General features: G+C 49.4%; 1 protein-coding gene across 2 annotated transcripts in view; it reads left to right on the top strand.

Moving 5' to 3' along the window:
* Positions 1-23,506, top strand: part of TANGO6 (transport and golgi organization 6 homolog) — an 84,281-nt gene that overhangs the window by 34,113 nt on the left and 26,662 nt on the right. The window contains exons 12-15 of one of the 2 annotated variants that reach the window (XM_039502853.1): positions 47-181; positions 5,568-6,104; positions 7,373-7,430; positions 19,326-19,478. In XM_039502853.1, the coding sequence (XP_039358787.1) occupies positions 47-181; positions 5,568-6,104; positions 7,373-7,430; positions 19,326-19,478 (883 nt within the window). Of the gene's footprint in view, positions 1-46; positions 182-5,567; positions 6,105-7,372; positions 7,431-15,148; positions 16,023-19,325; positions 19,479-23,506 lie in introns of those variants that run through there. The other variant, XM_039502854.1, reaches the window with a different exon arrangement.

A 23,506-nucleotide genomic window follows, 5' to 3' on the forward strand; every position in this document is an offset into this window, starting at 1 on the left:
GGATCGTTCTTTTTCTTCTGTTCCCTAAACTCCCTTCCTTTGGCAGGTGGTGGAATTTGTGGCAGTTACCTTGCAGCGGGCCTGTGCAAGTCTTGCCCAGGGTCCAGAGGGCGCTGTGGAGGCGCAGACTCTGAGCATGTCCATGGGACTAGTGGCTGCCATGCTAGGAGGGGCAGTGCAGGTAAGCCAGGACACCATGGGATGTGTGCAGATGAGCTGAATTCATGAAGGGGCCTCTGGAGCCCCTGGCCAGCAATGCAGGCTGCTCTGGCGTATGCATGACAGCCTGTGCCTGGGCTGAGATGCAACACTAGAATTGCTGGAACTGGATGGTTAGTTGAGATCAGATCATATTGAAATTTTGAAAATGGAGATCCTTTCCACTCCTGTGCCTTGCCCCTGGGAACAGACCTGGTTTCCCTTCACCAGGAAGACTCTTAGGCTATGGTTTGGATACTACAATGCTCCCGTCCCTTTTCTCTCCCCCACGCCTGCTGACTTCTGTCTGAGAGTGATGCCAAGAAATTGATTCATGCCATTGCATCAACTGGAGTGGGCTAGTGTGTAATGTGCGAAGGATGTAGCTGTGTTGTAACAAAGGGACCAGATGACTCACAATTGAGCTGTCTACCTGTTGCTATTTAAGCAGCACCTTTGCTCAAGAGTTACACTTGTACCTGTTTTGGAAGCATTTTCACGCCATCATGCAAGTCGTTGCATTGCTTGGATCCTACTTCATTTCTCAGCCTCTTCCTCCTTCAGTTTGTTCATTTAACCAAGGTCTCTTTATAATGTGGTGTGTTTCTAACAAAAAACCCACCAAACTCTAAATCTGTGAACAGACCCAGTGAAGGAGCATGGCCTGGGTGCATATTTAGTCAAACTACTACACTTCTCCTTTAGTTTAGTTCTGTAAATCTTCTAAAGTATGAAGAGGATAGTGATCTTGCATGTGCCTTGTAAGGTACACAGGAGGGAGCCCCTCTGGGACACACCTTAGGGGTTCTGCTGCTGGGGAAGACAGAAAATATTTTCCCTAGCTACACAACTCTTAAAGCATAAGGGAGAATAGGGCCCTGTCTTGGGACTCCTAGGGTCCAGGGGACAGGTTGTTCTGGTGATATTTTGCCACTTAGTTCCAGATTATGGAGTTTACATGTACTTTGCATGCCAGCAGCTTCCAAGTCCTGGAGAATCAACCTGCTCCTGACCTGTTTTTTCTCTAAAGTAAATAAACCTAGGAATGGCATACAAACAACTCTGCACAGCTCAGTGCTCACAAGTCATGAAGTACCAGTTAGTTTCATGCAGAACCCGGACTCTACCACCAGGTATAGGTGATCTGAGTCTCTACATGATCACATTGTATTCCTTAAATATTCATGTTTTTAGTCTGAGATACTCACATGTGGCCTCTTGTAAGTGCATTACTCTGTATATGTCTGTCAGTCCCTGAAAGTCACTTACATGAAAAGTACACAATAAATTAAACTTATAGGACATCCTACCAATTAAGCAGGCATGGGAATAATAGTGAACATTTGCTGAGCACCTAAGTTTGCAGCAAAATTCACTTTCTGGTCAGCTGCCTCATTTTCTGAATTATACCAAAGGAAGGCTGATCTGCTGGTGGAAAAGAGAATTTGTTGCATCTGTTTGCTCACTAAGTTACTAAAATAATTAACGGAAGAGGAGACACTTTCAGTGAAAACATTCTGGACTGTCTTGACAATGAAGTTAGTGGAAATGTGAAAAAATGGTACGTGGTGTCACGTGTGAAAAGCAGTGGAAAACTTGTATGAAGCTATGTTAGTTCAGCAGTAGCCTGTGATTAATGACTGTATCATGATACATGTGCACATGGGGAAGACAGAAAGTCCATTCTCCACTCTCTGCCAAATCCCAGCATTTTAGGTTGTCGGTGAGACTGGGTGGGGGCATGGATCAGTGTTCACGTCGCAGTGCCCAGCCCAGACTGGGGAAGCTGATGATGCAACCAGCGGACCAAATTTGGTGATGAATCCTGCTCACATGCCTCCTGAGGCACGTGGTGCATATGCTAAGAAGTAGGACTGGGTATTTAATATTGACTTTTTGGTTGTGTGCATGGGGTTAAACTGATAGCTAAATGTGGGTCTGGGAAGGAATTTTGCCCAGGGCCTGGCAGGGTTTTACCTTCCTCTGAACCACTGCCTGGGAGTGTTCCACTCGCATAAGGTGGGCATGTACCACGATGGATTTCTTTCCCTTCTGGTTGCAGGGGAGCCTAGAGCACTGCGGGCCATCGTCCCTCCCACTCATCATTCATTCATCATTCATGCCAGACACCATGTAAACTCAGGGCAGAAGCTTACAACAGATCTCCATAGTCTTCTATCCTGGGCCATTCGCTCTCACCTAGACTCCTGCTTTCCTTTTGGGGTCTTCTCATTGTTCAACTGCGCCTTACCCTCCTTCCTCTGGCATGAGCAACACCTCCTCAGACACAGAGAACGTGCATTCTAGGTCTGTACCCCTGACCCACAGTGGATGAAGTAGTGGAGCAGGGCTCCGCGCTTGTGCATGGGCCCACTCCTAAGTCAGACCTGATGCTCACTAGCCATTGTTAATGGAAGCAACTTAATGTGTCCAAATCAATTGAACAAGAAAAGTTTCCCAGGGCAGATGGTGGTTGACATCAGACATTTAGGTTAACATTTAGTGTCCTGCAAATCTACAGGTATTCGTTTTATATCTGCATCTGTGGACCATTTTTGAAAATTTTGTATCCATGCAGGACTCTAAGTGTATTGTCTCAAATGGCCACCACAGAGGATATTTATCTTGGTTTTCAATTAAGTGTTTTGCACAATTGTGCAAAAAAATCTCCTGAAGCCACTGGCAAACCACCAGCTTCACTACTCAAGTCTTTGCTTTCCCAGATCTAATGATTGAATTTTGAAACTGTCGGTTCCAGGATATTAGAGAGGTCACGCTGCTAGCAAAACCGCACAATGCCTCTTGCAGATCTGACACATTGCTACAGCTTCAGAGGGAACTTCTACCCAGTGACACTCTTGAGTAGCTTAGGCACAGTGCATTCCCCACGGTAACAGGGGGCTTGGGAGGAGCGTGCAGAGGAGAGTTTTGTGATCTACCCTCGCGTTGCTGAACCCGGTGGTTCTCATGCCTGCCTGCCCCTGGCCTGCACATGTCCTTTGTGAGGTTGTAGCTCTTGTGCTCCCCCTGCTGGCGCTTTGCCAGAGCGAGGCAGGTCAATCAGTGCTGCTCATTAAACAAGGAAGTAAATGAAAAATGCACCTTAATCTCTACAACCTTGAGAGAAAATATTTGTCAAATAGGAAAGGACGTCATTGGTGCAGCAGAGAGTGAAAACCAAAGTAGGTGTGAGAGCCCTGCTCCCCGAGTCTCCCCAGCATCTGAGATGCTAAAATCCCAGGCATTGACAATGCAGCCTTATTCAGAAGGTGTTGAAGTCTCATGATTTCAGCATCAGGATTGGGAGTTTGGATTTCTGGGTTCTATCCCTAGCTCTTCTCCAGACTTGTTGCGTGGTGCTGGGTGAGTCACCTGACTGTGCAGGAGCTCAGTTTCCCAGCCAGAAGAAAGTGGATAATATTTATTTTCCCATCTCCAAAGGGGGCTGTGGAGCCTGATTCATGCAGTCAGTCCTAAAGCTCAAACATTACTGATGCCAAACGGGCATTCCGAGCACATGGGCTCTGCTGCAGGAGGCTCTGTGGGAGATCCGGAGATGGTCTGTTTCCTGCTAGCTTGTTGATTAGGGTGTGCAGTCACGCGTATTGGAAGGGCATGTTTCCTCTCCTGAGGAGTGATAGGTTTCTTGGGCCTCTTGGAGATCCCTGACCCGATAGAGTTTTAGAGCCGAGCAGGCATCTCCGGGATGGACTAGAGGCAGTACTGGGATTGGCGCTGGTGGTGGAGACGGGATTGGCCCAGTCCTGGGAGTTGTGATGCAATCCTTTGGAATTGATACAAGACTTTTGCTGCCTCCCCCATGCTCCTGCCCTCCCCTGTCCTAGTTTCTTTTACGGTGCTGTGTGCTAAATCCAGGACATTGCCACTTGGTTTATTTTGTCACGCACAGAGCAATTTTCTCCCTCAAGTAGCATCTTCACCCTTTGTTGAGGTCCTTTCAATGGGTCTGTTGAGGTGTTGGCTACAGCAAAGGCACTTGGTCCAAATTGGGGAAATGTTACAATTCTCACGTGTATTTCCTGATCACATTGACAGGGTGAAAGTACTGGGTTATTTAACAAGTGAAAAGATATCCACTGGGAAGCAGATTTTAAATCAAGATCGGATCTTTTTCTAAACAATACGGTCTAGTTCAAACAGGGATTAATGCAGGGAAGCGCTATGGTCTGTGTTATACAGGAGGTCAAATGAGATGATCACAGTGGTGCCTTCTGGCCTTATACTCTGGGAATCTACAGTCTGTGAAAAGCGCTTTGTGTCCCAGTTCACATTCATCTCTGGAATATGCTTCGGAGGGAAGGTGATGCACTTGCTGTGCTTTAGGTAACTGTCAATGATCAGGCTCATTGCCTAGTCCTAGCAGACACATTGGTTTCCTGTACATGCCTCCTAGCAGATACTGAGGGGCAGACAGTCATTTGTTTTGATTTACAACATACACAAATGGCTCCTAATCCTGGGATCTGGGCACCTTTGTCATAAAATAGTTACATAAAGGTTGAACCAGCAGCTGCTCCTCACCTCTAGGCAAGAAAAAAATAACCCAAGATTAATCAAACCCCAAACAAATACCCCCTTAGCACAAGTGCAGGAGGTCGCTTGCATTCAGTCTGAACCTGGAGCGTGCTGCCAATCTGCACATCACCATCTGCACTCATGAAACTAGCCCTCGTCTCTCTCCATCCCCAGAAGCATAGGAAGAAGACAGGGCCCTGCAGAGCGTTGTAATAGTCACGTGCAATTACCTGTGCACACTTTTACATGCACAGTTTGTGATCTGTTGCATGTGCAGCTAGTCAAGTGACTGCTCACACAACTGCACCTGCACATCGCATGTTCCTTTTTGTATGTGCTACAGTGAACAGGAGGCCTGAGTAAATGCCTCCTGGGAGGAGCGTCTCCCCCGCTCAGCTGAGCTAGTGCCGTGTGGCTGAACTGCACTGCAAGCAGACTAGCAGTGTCGGTAAAGGATGTGCAGGAGAAGGAGCCAGTGAGGCTTTACAGGAACCAGTCAGACTACTTACTGCTGGGTCTGAGAAGCTGCATGACCAGACGAGATGTTCTGGGCCTCCTGTAGCCACATCCCCATGTGAGGATGGTAGGGAAATGTGAAAAGCTGCTGGCCCACCCCACTTAATGGTCACACTTGCCAGTTTGGGGCACATTATTATCTGATCCATCAGGCTCACATCCACGCTGTGCAGTTACCGAGGTTTCTTAATAGATTCAGCTCCATCAGACCATCTCCCACCACTCTCTCTCCCGGGCCCCTCAGCCCAGAGGAGTGTTCTCTGGAGCTGCTGTAAGTCAGTGAGGCCATGCCAGTGACAGTTGTGTTCTTCTTTCAGCTGAAATCAGGTGACTTTGCCTTCCTAAAGCAGTTGGTGCCCCTGTTGGAGGAGATCTCCCACATTCATCCTGAACCTGTCATCCAGGAGCTCGCTGCTGATCTGCGCATCACCATCTGCACTCACGGAGCCTTCTCCACCCAAACAGTTGGCACTGCTGCCCACAGCACCCTGGGGAAAATAATAGGGTCAAGCAGGTCAGGAGGACAGACCCACGCAAACCCCACAGAAAGTCCTGAGGACAAAACAGCCGGGCTCAGCCTGGGACCACCACAGAGTAATGAAAATTGCAGCCACACAAACAGCAGCATGGCCAGTAACCCCAGTCCTAAAGGAAAGAATGGGGACTCCACCGTGCAGAAAGAGTGCCCCGCTGGGACTCCTACAGCAGCCCACAGCCCAGAACAGCTTCAGGAGCTCCTCTTATCAGCGTATGACCCTGAAATCCCAGTACGGGCAGCTGCCTTGCGGGGTCTTTCCCGCTTGATAGAGCAGAGAGATCCAGACGGACTTAAGGCTCAAGAGAAACTCCTCAAGGTAGGCAGAACTCAAGACAAAAGCTTGCTTACAGAGCGTGTTTGTTTAATGAGCTGTTTCCCTTCTGACACTGTGCCATGCTCAACCAAGTGTCACGCTTACAGGCTTGTCTTCACACTTCTTACGTGACAGCACACCTGGGACAATGTGGGCTCTGGGGGAGTGACTCAGGCGGGCCGTACACATGTCTGGGAAGAGCACGCAGATCCCTTGTTGGCAGGTTTTTCCTGCAGAGCTCAGCCTTCATCCTGCTTGTGGTCCCAGCAACTCTTACTGGGTTCCCTCTCAACTGTTGGGGTTTGTTCTCTCTCCTCCCGGCCCCATGAAGCAGTAAACACGATGATTTGGTAGCCCAGTTATTGACCCTGCTGACATGAGATTAACAAGGTTCCTCTGGCCCAACATGGGTAATGTCCCCATGTGCTATTCTCATGCTGGCGTCTCGTGCCCCGCCTCTGCCCCATATTCCTGGGTTCAGGGAGGAGCAGAGGTCACTTCCACTGTTTTCTGCAGCTAAAGGAGAGGAACCAGAGTTAAAACGGGAAAGTGCCCACAGATCTCTGTAAGTGAAAACCTCGCATCCTCCCTGTGAATAGCTAAGGAAACAAATTGTCCTACGTGCTATTGCAGGACTCAGAGGAGATTCCTGAGCCACTCCCCACCCTGCAGCTGGCAGTCTCTGCTGTAGCGATGGGCAGCTGAGCAGTCAGTGTCTCGCTAGCAGATTTAATGAATCAGCATTACATTTATGGCAACCATGACCCAGGCTCAAACCCTTTAACCAGGGCCACGTGCAGTCCATGATGCTGTGGGAATCCACCCATATGACAGCTCTGAGAGGTGCAAACTTCCACATTCATCTCAGCCTGGTGCTAACTCTCAAGCCTAGTTATGATGATTTAAATTGTCAGCATTCACTATTTCACTGCTGGCAGAAGCATCCAGCCAATGTCCTGGTCCCTCACTGCTGGCTGCAGAGGGGTGTGTTGGGGTAAGAGGCAGTGGAACAGCTAGTTGCTGTCAAAGTTTAGAATTTAAAAATTTCCTGTTGCTCCAAACTTGTCTACAAGGTGGAGAGAAAAGCTGCTTCCCCACAGATCACACAGGGCCTTGCTTGTAACTCCAGCTTGACCACAGGGTACAGAGGCTCACTCAGAGAAATGGGGAAGTCTGGATAACACCCCCAAGTGTGTGGGACTGGAGCTGTCTGAGGTGAGAACATGGGTCTTGCACTCCTAGGAAGGTAACTGGTGTGCTTTGTCCTCCAGGTTTTCCTGGAAAATATGGAACACGAGGACTCCTTTGTGTACCTTTCTGCTATTCAAGGTGAGTGCAGTGCCCAAGTTGCTTGGGTTTGGTGTCTAATAATTTTCTAAGGATTTGCTGGTTAAACGTGCACATGCAGAGCCCTTCGCTCCTTTCAGTGCCCAGAGCCAAGGCAGCTACCAAGAGAGTAGCACAATGATCACTGCCTGGGTGAGGTCTGAACACAGGATCGGGAGCCAGGAACTGCTGAGTTCCAATCCCAGCTATGCCACTCTCCCGTTCTGTGACCTTCACCTCTGTGCCTGTTTCCCTTTCTCAAAACAGGGATATTTCCTACGTCCTGGGCTCCTTGAGGGTTAATGTGTGAACTGCACTTGGCAGAACAATACTATTGTGCTATATAAGACGCCTGTGAGGAGAATTGTGTTTAGCCTGGCCTAGGTAGGAAACGTCTCTGCCCCATCTATTGTCTCCTCCTTGCCAGCAGCAGTCTCTGGATCACCTGCCAACAGTGAGGGGTTAGCTTTTCTTTCTCCCTCTCTAGCTGCAGAAACTCACAGGCACTGGTCTGCAGCATGGTAAGGAAAGAAGCAATCTCCTGTTTGTGTCATTTGCATCTCTCCACTCTTCTTATATTGATTTGTACTGAGACCCCTATTGTAATGTCAGGGAGGGCCTTGTTTCCCCCCCAGCACCCTGCTGTCTTTAGGCCAATCTGTGGGAGTCTCTCTGGGCAGTTTCTGCGAGTGTTTCTGAGGCTATTGTAATCTGAAAGGTGGAAAGGTACCCAGTTCTTGCTGAGTTCTTCACAGCTGGGTCTATCTTCGTGTCCTCTGTGGCTTGGGGCGTGAAGCTTTCTCTGGCTGCCATCAATACTTTGCCCAGAAAGCGACTTCACTGAACTTAAGTTGGAGATCGAATCACCACAACTGTAAAGGGAAATGAACAAGCGGTAAATGAATTACAACACATTTAAGCCAGAAGAGCACAATGGTCTTTGCCCAGCAGTTCCAGGAATAGGTCTTGCTGGGAAAGATTCCTGCGGGTGGAAAAGAGAATTCCTGTCACCCACTTGTGTGTGACTAATGCACATGGAGGTGTAGGTGCTGTACGTTTCCCTGTTCAGATGAGGCAAACCCTCTTCCCAGGTAAGCCATACTGGAGGGCATCTTCCCCACTACGGTTTAACTAGCATTTGTTTTGTGATATGTATGAGTCCTTTGTGTTCCACCCATGCTCCTATCTGTGAACTGCTGGCGTACATCAGCTGAAAGGTGTGTGCTTGTTTATTTACCAATTAAGCCATTGATTATATTCCCCTGCTGAGGATGTGCTGCAGATTTAGTGAATCTCTCATCCTTAAACACTGCACATTCCCAAGAAAGTCAGAGGTGAGACAGGAGAGAATTCCCTGGAAACCAGAGAGCCAGTGGCTGTGAAGGCCAAGCTTTATGCCTCCCAGTCAGCAGTTTGGATCCATATGGATTTTCTACTGGGATCGCAGGCCTCCTGGAGCTAGCATCTATTTGGCTTTGTCTAGACTAGAGCTTTGATCATGTTGTAACTCAAGGCAATTGATTGCCAGTTAACTTGCGTAAATGCTAATCTAGACAGTCCACGGAAGTGTGTTGGTGGCTGTGTTAGAGTTCATGGTGGTAAATACACCTTTCCTTCAGCTGCGTGGGCAAACAAGTCATTGCTGTCACAGGCATGGTACAAGGCTTCTCCATCAGAATGAAGGGCAGTAGCGCAGGACCTCCGTGCTAGTCAGTGCATGCAGCTCTTAGTAGAGCACAGGTCACTCTGAGATTCTTGCAGAGGTTGGCTAATAGGTGTGCTCTGCAGACTGGGCCACCAGGGAAAGGCAATCCTGAAATACGCGGGTTATTGGAAAGGGAAAGATGGGGGCAAGCTTCTGATACCTGTGACCCGTGGGCAGGGGAGTCCAAAGTTGTGAGCGGAGCGACCGCTGACCCAGGGAGAGTGGCACTGGGGGACTGTTGGAGTTGACAGGTAGTTCAGTGTCTCTGCTAGCAGTGATGGCAGAAGTAGGCTGTCCTTGGCCTCATGTCGTGTGGGGAGATGGTGTTACAGTAACACCATCAGGGGAGGCTACCTCAGTGAGAGACAAACACAGCTCTGGACGTTAGGTCGACATAGCTTTGTAGTGTAGACCAGGCTGAAGTGCCTCTTGGTCCATGGTGCTCAGCATGCACATTTGGAACTGGGAGTCTGACACCAGAAACTCTCCTGAGCTGCTTGGTTCTCCAGCTATGAAAGCATAAGCCGCCCCACCACATGGTGAAAATACCTGGGCTCTCCTGAAAGGGGAAACCTGTCATTTCTAGAGTAACACAGATATTTGTTTAGCTGCTTGTAAAGAATTGCAGGGTGATCTGGCATAAAGCTGTACCAACATGCTTTATAGACAGTGAACAAATAAAGAGCTCCTTCCGAAGAAAAGCTGTCGTATCCGGACTCCAACCCTATTGCATACTAGCTATCTAAACACTCCCCCTGTGCTTTCCGATCTTCACTCTTTCCAAACTCTTGGGTAGTGTTGCTGTGCGCTTTTTAAAGGGGGCTCCATGGCAGGAATGGGATTAGTTGCTGAATCCAGCAAGGAACCGTGCGGCTGCATTCTAAAGCAGCTGCAAGAGCTGGAGCAGTTCTGCTGAGGGAATTGCTGTAATCAAGCTGTATGGTTCCCCGGGTATATTAGCTGCTGGGGAGGTCATGGTGGGGAAAATAAAATCTCTTCCTAAGAAACCTGTGCGTGTGAAGAGAGGTTACTAGCTTGCCCGTGCATCCTGTTCCACGGAAATGGCTGCTGAAAATGGTGCCAAGATTCCTGACCTTGCTTCCTACCTTAGACCGAGTCCCTGCAGTAAGAGGAGAGACACAGGAAGAGAGAGCATCTAGTGAAACCTCGTATTGGGTACCTGGGCAGGTCATTTTAATGTTCACCACTTAGCGCCCCCATTACTATCTCAATAAAACCACTGATAGACGGGATGGATGCTTGAGGGACGCCAGGTAGCATAACCATTGGGAATGATCTAGTCATCTTATTACCACTAACTGATCTCCAGCCTTGTAGGTGTGACTAGAACAATGTCAGACATGAGGCCCAAATGACACATTCACATTCACAATACAAGCTTTCATTATTATTAAAAAAAAATTATAAGAAGTTTCTGGCTCTCAGGGTTGGAAAAAACCCTTCCAAAATGTGGCCTAAGTGTAACCAGTGTAGTAGTGATTGCTTGGCTCTGCAGACAGCCTGAATCAGTGGCTCTGAGAGGTCTGAACTCCCCAAAGCCCTATTAATCTCCTCTATACGTTAACCCTGTAGCCCACTGATGGCACTTTAATGTAACCATTAACTATTCAATTAGTGATCACTGTAGTGCATGGAATGGTGAAGAAGGTGGCCACGGGGAGTTGCTGCAGAGAAGGATGTGCAGAAAGAAAAACAGACACAGTTAAGAGAGAGATAAGGAAGGGAAACAAAGTGAAGAAATAATAGTGATCCTATGGGGGAGCAGATTTCCCTATGGGGTGCTTCCGAATAAGACAGTTGAGTTCCAAACAAAACATGTCATGACAATAACTCAAAGTTTCATTGCTACATAAAGACCAGATTCTCCCCTGGGTCTGTGACATTGTTGGGGTGCCACTGTGGATTGACAGTAGTGTGTTTGTGCAAGACTGAAACTTTGGTCCATGGATCAGAATTAAAAATGGGATTCAGCTCTCGCCACAGAATGAGTTTGACACCCCTGCACTAGCACCACTTGAAGATGGTTACATGCGCAGACCATCTCCCGTAGTCACCAAATCAGCTGACCGTGGCTGTTATCAAAACTTGTTATTTCTCAGGCTTGGTCTACACTTAAGTTTTGCCAGTATCGCTTAGTCTGTTTGGGGAACTGGTATAAACTGTAGCCCGTGTCATGGCTCCACAAGCCCTGTGCTACATCCCAGCTATTGGAGGAACCCCTTCAGTGGGTCCCACTCTTCCTTCAGGGTTGGCCATACGGTCTCACCAGCTCCTACACTTGAGCCTGTAGGTTTCAGCACTCCTGCTTCATGCTATGAGCTCTGCCCAGTGCGTCCAACTAACAGACACCTGGTTAGAGTCTCTGAAGAATGTAAATGGGCCTCAGCAGGTATTTGCAGTTCCAAACAGACTAGGGTTTATTAGTCAACTGGAGTGCAGCACTGGATGTCCTTAGGTTAGCGCAGGGAAATAAAGATGAAGACAGTGTCTGTCTGGCCAAGCTAGTGCCATCCAAGCTGCTGTGGACCCCATTTCTGGCTCTCTCTGACCTTTTGTCAGTCCCAGGGGAGAGCAGTCCAGCCTCTTCCAGAAGCAAACTCTTTATCCCTGCCTGTACCTCTGTCCTTCGTTTTCAGGCAGAGCTATGCTGAGTTCACATACTCCACCTCTGAGCGCTTCCCCCCCGTTAAGTGTTGATTGCTCAGCCATTGTGGGGGTTCTCGTTGTCTCTGTAGATCCTCTGTTGATTTGGGTTGGTTTCAACCAGGTCTTTAATGCCCATTCATTCCACCCAGGCAGCGGGATGGTGCACACACCTCATGCCTTCTGTGCTGCCCCAACAGCAGACTTACCCCTTTTTCACCTACTTGGTAGCAATGTTAAGTACAGGGGGACGCTGAGACACACACAGGGTCCATAAAAATATTGCAGAAAATCCCCACTTCATCACAACTAACAAAAGCAGAATAAACCCCCACTAGGAGGGTTTGCTGGGGTAGCTCTACCAGCATATCTATACTTGTCTAGTGTAGACAAGGCTGACGTATGACAGAGTTGTCACTTTCCTGCAATGGTCTTCTCAGGCAATAGAAGCTTGAATAATACCATAGAAGTCTACCTTTCGGCAGCTAATCCTTCCAAATCTTAAACACAAAACTCTAGTACTGTTGAGCCAGATGGGGAACCAGGCCATGCATCCTAGCCAGTCTCATATATATGCATTGTTTCCACCTCTGACCCAGGTCTCTCTCCTCAATAGACAGATCTTTCTTGTGTATGGCTGGGTTGGGTGCATAAGGTAGCATTGTTCCTTTGGAAGGAAAGTCTTAGTGACATGAACAATTAGATTCTTAGAGGGGTAAACAATGTATTGCTTAGGAGATGCATAAGTATGGAGGAAGAAAACCCCTGCGGATTGTACAATTAGTTACCTCTGTCTCTGAACCTCCTCTTCAGTGTAGCAGAAATCTGAGATGAAGGCAGTCTGGGGTGGTTAAGACTGGCTCCTTAAAAATTCTCAAACCCCAGTCTCTGTCCCCGCTTCTCTTGCTGGCTGGAGTAGGAGCAAGAGAAGAAATACCATATTTGCTTCTCGTAATTGATGACTGGAAGAGCAACCCCTTCCGAAACAGCTGGAAGATTAGCTTATCAGTACACTTTCCTCTCTGCCTGTACAGTCTTGAGTGTGATGAGGTTATTCTTGCCCTGCAGGTGAAATAGGCATGCACGCTTAGATAGCCTCTGAATGATTCATGTACTGTGGGCAGCTCCTCACATATTTAGCCGCCAGTTATAGTTCCGATTAACCCTGACACAGTTTCTTGTGGTGTTGAGTCACTAACTGTACACAAAAGTAACATGTTAGCTAAGATTAGAAAGCGTTGTTAGTCTTGCCCTGTAAATGGCCTTCGGGGATGTAGGGTAGAGGTTGAGCGCAGCTGATGGATGCTTTAGGCAGGTTCCCTTTTTCTCTGGGCAACACATGCTGCTTCTGCGGTAGGGCTTTTTGCAAGTGTTTTCTGATGTTGGAACTTACAAGCTGGGTAGCCATGATGTGAACTGAAATCAGAGCTCACCCCAGAGCATGATACAGGAAGGGAGAGGGGTCTGCCACTATGCCACTGTATCGATGTAGGCTGATGGCCAGTAATTGACAGAGGGTGTTAGTTCATTGATACTTAAGATTTGGGACCTACAGGTGGGGCTGCTACTCTGAGGATGGGAGGGAATTAGATCTTGCATGTCAGCCCTCACCACTGCCGATGGGCTTGTCAGAGTCAGGAAGCTTTGTGCCACGATATAATTTTCACTTACTAGTTGCTGCTTTTTATTACATTAACAGTCAAGCCCAAAATAAGTCGGCAGTTGTTTGAGCTCAGTTCCAGAACTGCAAATCCTGGACAGGGCATGGCAGTACGGAACACAAGCAGGTCTCCTGGCTCCTGTACTGTGCTTTAACCATAAGGCCAGGCTTCTCGTCAGTGTCGTTCAGGCAAAATGGCCAGGCATGTTCAGATTCCCTATTTCTCAGCCTCTCTGAGAGTCTCCAATGTGTTTTCATTCTGTGGCTCAGTCCTGAGAGAGAGCACTTACATCCTTCATGGACTCATCCTTTCCTACCATCCCAGCTGTCTGCTGGTTGGTTCTTAGTATGTTTGTTATAGGACGGCTCCACATGGAGCCACCCCCCAACAATAGAACTGGGGTCTCTGCCTCAGTTTCCCCTCCTTTGAAGGTCCCAGTAACTCTGTGCAAGCTTTCTTGTCTCATAAGACCCCTTCTTGGTACTGGTTTATTACAAAAACATAGTGAAATTTAACCAGAACACACTGGTGCCACATCTGTCTGATCCCAACAAGGGCAGTCAGGGCCAGGGGTCGGAGCAGGGGCAAACCTGAGGCTAGGAGAAGCAGAGGACTTTGTAGTTGGATTCCAGGCCAGAGTCGATACTGAGGATCACAGTCCAAGTCTGTATGTGAACTCTAGACCAAGCAGAGGTCAAAGCCAGGGATTCAGGAGCAACGAGCAGGAACAGTCATGGCAGCTACAGGAGATCCACGCTGTTGCCTGGACGCTTCCTGGCATGCCCCTTGGGTTTATATAGGGCAGGGAGCCAATCAGGAGCCATGAGGCTGCTGTCTGTCAAGCTCCTGAAGCAGAACTTCCCCATGTCTGTGTCCACAGCGGGTCATGGGAAGTGGAGCACAGGTGGGCTACAGCTGGCGCTGCGTAGCACCCTGGAGATGTCAGCTGCCTGGTGCAGGCCTGGGTTCTAGACCCATGGGGCCTTACAACATGGTTCTTAAAATCCTGTGACATGATGCCACACTCCCACCACACCTGGGCTCTTCATCAGTCTGCCTGTCCTTTTACAGGACACCCCCACCCCAGCCCTTCCAGCTGGAGCGCAGCCCCACTCTTCCCAGCAGGACACTCCTTCCCCCCCCAGCCTCTCTGTTGGAAGTTCATCCTCACCAGGGGAATAACCCTCAGTCCCCTGGGCTCCCAGCCCTCTGGCTCAAGCTACCCACTGAGGTCCCTATGCTGGAGAAGCCCCTCCTTGGCCTTCAGCCCTCTGGCCCTGGTTCTCTGGCTTGGGGAGGTCAACTGGCAAATCCCTCCCTCTTGCTGCTCTCCTGCCTTCAGCCTTCCCCCAGGAATTGCATTCAGTCTCGAGGCTCTGGCAGCTTTCACTTGTCAGTGTCTCACTCCCTGGGAGCTCTCACCTGCCCTTGTCCTGCTGACACCGTCTCTGCTCTAAGGTCACCCTCTCACCAGGCCTCTCTCGACTCCAAGTCCCAGGCACCCTCTTTTAACCTTAGTTGGGTCAGCTGATGATTCACAAATGCACTAGGCTCTTTCCTCTTGAAGGGCCAGTGCCGCCCTGACAGTTTCATTCTGGAAGTTCCCATCTCACTTTCAAAAGTCTTTTGTGAGCCCACCTCTCTGTACTGACTGAGTTCTGGTTACATTGCTGTTGTCTTTAATATTCTAGACCTTGGCAGCGCATGGTGCTATGACCTGGAAGAGAGAGCCGATAAAGCAGACTGATCTACCAAGCTCATGCTCCAAGACTAGTTGAGAGGCTAGAGGAGGTGAAAGGGTTTGGATGCTGCCCACTCTTGACATTGTACAAATACACCGCTCGGATTGCACGCTCTGTACAGACACAGAACAGAGACAATCCCTGCTCCAAAGAGCTGACTACATCAGTGTAAGACAAGAGTCAACAGAAAACAGCCCAATGGTGGAGGACAAGGAGATGAGGAGATACTGCTGGTCAGCGTGACGGGCTCTGGTCTCAGCACACCAGCAATCAAACTGCTGTCAAATTTTTGTAGGCATCACAGCAAATTACAACTCAGCAGCCAGGATCAAACAATGTCAGGAAGCATAGGGAATGGGATGGTGAATGATACAGAGAAGGGTCAGGGAGACAAGGTGGGTGAGGTCAGATTTTTTTATTTGACCAACTTTTGTTGGTGAGAGACAAGCCTGACCTGGACACCGTGCGCAGACTGGCCACCCCATCTCGGAAAGGGTCTTCCAGAACTAGACAGGGCTGAGAGAGACAGACACAAGGAGAATGATCAGGGGCCTGGAGTTCAAGGGCCTCCTCGAGGCTAAGCTCAGACCCAGACACGGATCCTAGAGAAATCTGTTCTGGCTGCAGGTAGGAGAGCTCTGCAATGTTGGGCGTAGCTTTTTGCCTGGGCAAACCTGCTGTTAGTTTTTCTTTCTGCAGAGCAAGTGGAAACAGTTTTCCATTGGCTTTGCCAGTGCTGCGATTTATCTGCATATATGGCAGGGGGGAAGTTGTGTGGAGGAGGTGGTTATAGATCTAAGAAGGAGGAATGCATGTACTTCCTGGCCTTTGAGATGAGGCTTTGGCTCCAGCTGCCTCATTTTTTTTCTGTCTGCAGGGCACTGGGTCTCTTTTTTCCTACCTAATTAGGGTGTGGCTAAAAGGAGTCACGTCAGTTATATCAGCAGGACTTTCATGTCAGTTTTATACTCCGTATGATGCTCATTACTCATTCAAATAAAGGCCATAGCGCCGATGCCACTCATTTCTGCCCTATAGTACCCTCTGCTCTTCTAGTCTGGGCCTCTCCCACACAGCGGTGCCAGTGCGTCTCCATCCTAGTTGGCAGCACCCAGCACGATCCCAGCCCTGACTTCCCCCCATGCACAGCTGGGCCCTAGTATCCCAGTCTTTACCTGCAGTTCCATCAGGGTCTGCACGGAGATTCCAGGCACACTGCGCTTGTGCCCGACACCAAATTTGAACCAGGATTCCAGAAGACTGTTCATTTACTGTGTCCCTTCCCCTCCCGCTCCCCTGCTCCAGTACCTCCAGCACTCCCTGCGTGGGGCACAGACGTACATTCATTTCATATCTAAACCTCGCCAACTCTCAAAACTTCCAGTCTTCTGCCAGAATGCATTTCTCCGGGAATCTTTAGGTTGTTAACATGGGTTCCATGTAATCTGGAGGCTACTGAGGGGAGTGGGACCTACTCTACTAAGAAGGAGAGATAGCAACTCCAGAGCTGAGATACTCACAATGCACAGCCTGTTAGAAACAGATTTTGTGAGCTGTCTCCTCTCATCCGCTGTGGTGTCCGCTGGAGCAGTACAAGATGAGTTACTCACGTGACACAAGCCCCTTCTGATCTTCAAGAGAGACCTTGTCACACAGTTAGCTTCCAGTGCTGCAAAAGCTATTTATTAACAGACTGGCAATGCCAGATGACCACAACCATGGGCTCATGTAAGGAGCAGTTCATTGAACTACTTAGGGCTTGTGGGACAATGCATTCTACGCAAACAGCACGCCATTAAAGCACACCAGCAGGGTCTACACAGACCAGTTACAGTGCACTAAAGTGTTGTGCATTAGAAATCAACCCCACCCCGCCCCTGTAGAGCCTATTAGCCCACTGTGTAGACAAGCCTTAGTGTACAGGAGTAGGTTGCTGGAAGTTATATCGAACCAGAGAGTAAACGGTTCATAGCAGGCAGACTGTGTGAGCTGAACGTGAGCGAGATCTGGTACGAAGGGGCTGTGTTTAGAGGAAGCTTGGCTGGGGTTCCCTTGTTGCTGTGAATGGGGTAGAGATCTCTTATGAGGGTTCAGAGGTGTGCGAGGAGATAGGGACGTGGGCCCTGCCTTGCAGAGCTCACAGGAGTACAGCCAAAGGGAGAGGGAAAGGGGTAGGGGACGAGGTTCGTTCATTTATTGAATTGATGTGACCCAGGCTGAATTCCTGTTGCCACTTGGTGCTGATGCCTTGATTTTTCTCATCCCAGCCTATTGGTCTTTGCTAGGAGAGCCAGAAACCATGACCTTGCCCCAATGCCTTGTCTGTTGCACAGCGCACCTCGAGCCTTGCCTTTCCTGTGTTCAGCCCCAGCCTTTGTTCTTGGTTTGTGACCCTCGCGTTGCCAGTGATGCCCAGGCCAGCACCATGCTGCAAGAACCTAGCCAGGGCTGAATCCAGGCGCCAGCAATCGCGTTCACTGACGGGACGCTGAATATGGCCTGGTCTGTGCTACATTGCATTCAGCGCTGTCAGCTTGTGGGGACAGGACTGAGGACTGGCAAATGGTGTATTGGACAGTGCTGCCAACCCTCGGGCTGCTAGGGCCTGGCCCGTAATATTGGTGGTGTTCTGGAAGCCCCAGCTCCTTCAGTCCTGTGCCTACAGAACAGTCAGCTCCATTTGGAGCCCTCCCGGCTACGGAGAAAAGCTGAAACATAACCCAGGTATGCCCCAAAGGCTCAAAGTAGATAGCAAATAAATCCCCAACTTCCATTGTTTATAGTCGCTAGGGTTTTAAGCCAGTCTCGTGATTTTGGGGACCTGCCTCGGGACTTTGGCTCACCAGAGACTGGCATACTGAGGCCAGGGTAGGACACATGCTGTCAGTCCCCAAGCACAGTATCTGAGGCAGGGACCAGCGAGGGGAAAAAGGAGACCACTATGTTGGGTCAGACAGCTCTTCCTGGTCGTACACTCCCTGGTGTTCTCCCACAATCCCCATTGCAAGGCAGGTCAGAGAGAGTCTGTCTTAGGCTACAAGGTGAATTGTCTCCGGAGCTCAGGTGAACACTATTAAGTGCCGCTGTGCTGCTGTTTGCCAGCTCAGGCAGCTTCCAGTGATACTTCACCCCTTCTCCTGCCCTTCAATTTTGTAACTAATTTTTGGATGTTTAACATCTCCTGTCAGTCTGGCTGAGTGCTGGTCACCTCTGCCTGCTCTCTGCGGACAGGTCTGGGGAGGAGTGAGTGCTCCATAGCTTGACTAGCTGGCCCTGCACTCCAAGGGACAGTCAGTGCCATTTTTCTTGGGTGACAGTGGGAGTGATGGGCTGGCACAGAACCTGCGGGAGCATAACTACCTTTCAGGTTCTGAGGTTGATACAGACAGCAAGATACTGTGATCCTCAGACTTGGAAGCGTTAGAAGACGGAGACTGTTTGGCAAGCGTGTTGACGTGTGCTAGAGATGCCAAAATGAACAAAGATTATTAAAATCCCCCAAATTGTCAACTGACACTGCCTTGTGCAAATAAATCTGCTGCTTCTAATCACTGTAAAAACCTCCGTCTGCGAGCTCTCTCCGTTCTCGTTCTGTGCCCCAGTGCGTCTGCTGCTGCCCTGCAGCTGTGGTTGAGAGGCCTGGATGCCAGCTATATCCGCCACACACAGGGCTGGAGCAGTAACCTGTGCCACTACCATTTACCCCGCAGCAGTTCATGGGAACCGTGTTATTTTACAGCTCTGCTCAGTCGCTGATGGAGCTGAGATGGGGAGGAGGGGGGTGCATTTTGCAGCTGCATGCCCAGTTTTCCCACCCCGCCCGTGTTCACAGATCCACAAGTGATTAGCCCTTGGGGCTGGATACTCTTAGCATTTTATTGGGTAGTTTTGGGCTACAGCTGAATGGGAGCCTGTTGCCCCAGGGAGGAACTGACCCGGGGGGCAGAGCCCTCTGAGGCAGAGAAGCTCACTGAGCAGAGAGGTAGTAAACCCTGAAGAGACCCTGAGATTGATTTTCGTCTGTAAGTTCACTGTGCTTTGGTGCTCCATGGTTAGACGTCCTGGGTCTATCCACTGCCTTATATTTTAGATTGAATCATCTGCCCCTTTTTGTTTTGAACATCAGGTGTTGCCCTTCTGTCAGATGTGTACCCAGAGCAAATCCTACCCTGCCTGCTGGCCCAGTATGGCTGCACTTCACCAGGCACCAGAGGACCCCAGACTGCAGAGACCAGGATGAAAGTGGGAGAGGTGCTGATGCGGGTAACCCGGGCACTGGGTGAGTCTACAGCAGTTTCTCCTTTGGAGGGAGTGTACCAAATACTGCATCAGAGCAACGTGTACCATTACTCTTGTGTATGGCCCTGGGCTTTACTGGGGCCTCTTGTGTGTCCATGTTCCAGTGAAAATAGTGGAAAACTTTGAAGTTGTTGAAGTTTTCACTGCAAGTATTTAGTTTATTGATTTTTTTTCCAGATCTGCAAACTTTTCACAGTAGGTTTTATTTTTGTACTTTCCAGTAGTGACTCTACTATAAATTTGATGGGTTAGTACTGGTCACTTAAACCAGATGTGCCCAGACTTTGCCCAACTGAGGTCACACTGGGAATTTGAGGGCAGCGTCTATCTGGCATAAAATGAAGGAGACAGCAGGCAGCATCCTCTTTTACTGTTTGTGGCCAGGCTGCTTGGATCAAGATGGAACATCTGTTTGGTGTGATGGCTGCACTTTGGCTGCCCTGACTTAAAGCTACTAATTTGTGACTTGATTTTCAGGTGCGCTGAGCACCTCCCGCTCCTGCTGACGTCAGTACGCACCGCCTAAACCCAGGCCTGTAGCATATTAGAATAGTTATAACTACCTACCATGCCCAAATGAATGCTCAACCGTCAGAACTGCACTGCTGTGTAAAAGCCCCAGATGCAACCCTCAGCTCCAACAGGCACACCAACCCACTCCTTCCCAAATATCTATAGGGGGAGTGAGCCTGGCAGTGTGTCCAGAGGGCTAATGAATTGCAGCCCTGCAGAACAAGGGAGAAAGCAAGCCCAGCATCCAGAAGCCTTTGTAAAGAACGCCCTGCCCGCCACCCACAAACCAATGGGATTTTAGCTTGAGCACCTCTGCTTATTGTGACTGTAGTGGCAGGTATTGCACAGAGAGAAGGATAGTCCCCCGGGTAAGATGTGAGCACAGAGCCCTGGTGTAATGCGCTCTCAGCATGTCATGGAGACAGAGAACTAACAAGATCACTTTTAAGGAAACACTCAATAGATTGGGCTCCGTCTCCTTCCCTTTATGAAATAGATTGCCTGTCCCTTTAAATTAAATAGCTGCTGGTAGAAATGTTAACCCATTTCATGTTTTACAAAGAACTGGGATTTCTACCCTAGGTTGTAGTTTAGGAAAAACTTAAGGGTAGTTGAGCTCTGGAACAGGCTTCCAAGGAAGGTTGGGGAATCCCCATCACTAGAGGTTTTCAAGAACAGTTTAGGCAACCTAGACCATCTCGGACAAGTGTTTAGCTTGGTCCTGCCTCAGTGTTGGGGGCTGGATTAGATGACCTCTCCAGGTCCCTTCCAGCCCAACATTTCTATGGTTCTTCATGTATCTACTAGTATGATACCCCAGGCAAAATCAGAGGGAAAAGTTATCAGCTGGGCTAGTGACTTGTGAGCTGCAGTTGGTTGATTAGACTCTTCCAAGCTCCAGTGCTTCCCCATGGAAGGGAAGATTTGGAACGGAGGTGCTGTCGCATTAAACGGCTGCTTGTCTTGCACCTCAAGTTGATGAAGGAGTTTGGCAACATAAGTCACAGCCCAGGAAGATGCAGACACTGCTAATCCTGGGATGCTGGTGGCTTTTGCCCTCTGCTGCTTCCAGAGCCTCACTGTAGAGGGGGTGTTGGGGGATGCTGGGACACACAGGGCGGCGGGATAAAATAGAGCTGGACAAGGCTCTTCCGGCAGCTGCTGTAACAAGTGATACCTAAAAACGTGTCCTGCCTCTTCACAGGCTGAGCTAAACAAACCAAAAGGAAAAGGAGCCAGGATCCCCCCCCTCCTGCCCTGAAGGTGCTTACGCTTTGGCTTCCCCTGTGTGAATCAGGAGGGCTGGATGCAGCTCTCCCCCAGAGGAGAGCTGCTGGAACAGTGAAAGGAGTCCAGGGCTCAAGGTGCTGCCTCCACACAGCTTATCTTCGCCCAAGAGCTAACCTGGAGCTCCAAAACCCGGTCCTCCTGGGAAAGAGAGATGCCCTTGAATGTAGAGTGCAGAGTGATCAGTGAGCCCCATTGACGGGTGGGTCTAAACAACTTCCCTCTCCGGGATTTCAGGCTTTGGCTGTGCAGGGCCTGCAGCTGATGCCATCGTAACTAGCACCTGTCCCAAAGCAGGATGTCTTGGAGCTTAGTATCTCCTCCTGCTCCTTGGAGAAGTAGTGATCCCTGTAGTTTCTCTGAGACAATTGCCTCATAAACCCAGCTCTGGCTTCTGTACTGCTCTTCCACCTCAGGGTACTGGAGCCTTGGAGCTGCTTGTGATGTAACTAGTCTCAACCTTGCGAGGAGAAGCAGAGTCTTTTCAGCAATAATGTCCAGCTTCTCAGAGCTCTACCCCCTTTCCCTGGCCTAGCAAACACTGGGAAGCCCAACAAAGCTTCCTGTATGTTTTGATCCAGGTGTGATATTTACTGCACCATAAACTCTCCCTCTGCTTCACTTCCCTGTAAATGGTAGCTCAGGAGTTGCCCACCTGCTTCCCGTATGGCTAACAACGCGTTATAAAACGAAATGGTGTTGCCCAGCACTTCCTGGCTCCCCTGGGACTGAAGCTTCATGGCTTGTCTGGGCACGATGGTGACTGTGTGCCCTCAAGTTTTGCTGTTACAAAAATAAATCCTCTTATGGGAGGGCAGTTATCTGTGTGTGCTAGTCTGGTGCCTCTGGATGTTTGGGAGACCTGCATGGCTGATACGGGAAAATAATACCTGCCTCCTAATGCTTCTCTCTTCCCCTGCCCAGCCCTGTGGTGAGGGCTCCCCAGAGAACAGACAGTATTCCTCGTACTTCACTGCAGAGCCAGCTGTATCCATTGACTAGATTCCGTTCTAGCCTTTTCTTGCACTTACCGCTGTACATTATCAGCTGTCCCAGATGCTTCCCCATCTGTGCCCCTCGTGTTCGCCTGCTGCAGAAAGTGAGTAATGAATCTGCTTTGGGCTGCTGCTAGGATGCGCTGATTGAGGCAGAAATCCTACCCTGGCCAGCACTGCTGGTTGCTAAGGCATTTCAGCTCCACGGACGCTAACATTGAGAGCCTAGAGTTGCCAGGTGCTGCTGTCATTGTAAGCACGATGGCCTCTAACTGCTCAGCACCATACTAATCAATGCATGTTTAAAATGCTCTTGGGCCTCCCAGCATTGTCCCACTGCGGGGCCTGAGCCTGGGTTAGCAGCAGCAGGGATGTTCCGGTGATTCCCTGGGTGTGGGCAAGGTGGCTGGGGGACATGCGTTCTCACAGACGTGGAACTTCTTTAAATGCTGATCGGCGGTGATGTGTTCTGGGCGCAGCCCTACTACCACTCACGCTTTGTGGCTAATGTTCTCTGCACTCGAGTTGTAGCTCAGACCCTCTCCCTGGTGAAGGGAAAACGTCTCTTCTACAGATTGCTGCAGAATACTGTGGGAATGTGTCAGAATGATGGACCGCAGTGAGGCTGAGAGCCTCTGCTCTCCTGCACCGGTGTTCTTCTCTAGACCTTTCCCTTTCAAACGTGGCTATGCTGCTTTGGTGGGAGCCACAGGTTCATCACTTTTGGGGTGGGAACTGGGAAGGGTTAGCTGGAGGTTTGCATTCGCATTGCCCCCTGTGACGGGTTAGATCACAGAACTCCCCTTGGGAGCTGCCAACTCACGTGCCAAGACTACTTCTGCTCCTGTTTTCCCTGCCAGCTCGGGACTCCAGCACCCTGTCGTGCTGAGCCAGACACTCCCGTCTGCTCCAACAAAGACCCAGGGTCTGAATTATTTGCCCCAAAGCTGCAGGTTTAGCTGAAAACAGCTCACAGAAGTGTGCTTGTCTTTAGCACTCAGATGCCCAACTCCCAATGGGGTCTAAACCCAAATAAATCCATTTTACCCTGTATAAAGCTTATGCAGGGTAAACTCATAAATTGTTCACTCTCTAGAACACTGATAGAGAGAGAGTTGTTTGCTCCCCAGGTATTAATTCATACTCTGAGTTAATAAGTAAAAAGTGACTTTATTAAATACAGAAAGTAGGATTTAAGTGGTTCCAAGTAGTA

The sequence above is a fragment of the Mauremys reevesii genome, linkage group 16, assembly GCF_016161935.1.
Source record: "Mauremys reevesii isolate NIE-2019 linkage group 16, ASM1616193v1, whole genome shotgun sequence".
Lineage (NCBI taxonomy): Eukaryota > Metazoa > Chordata > Testudines > Geoemydidae > Mauremys > Mauremys reevesii.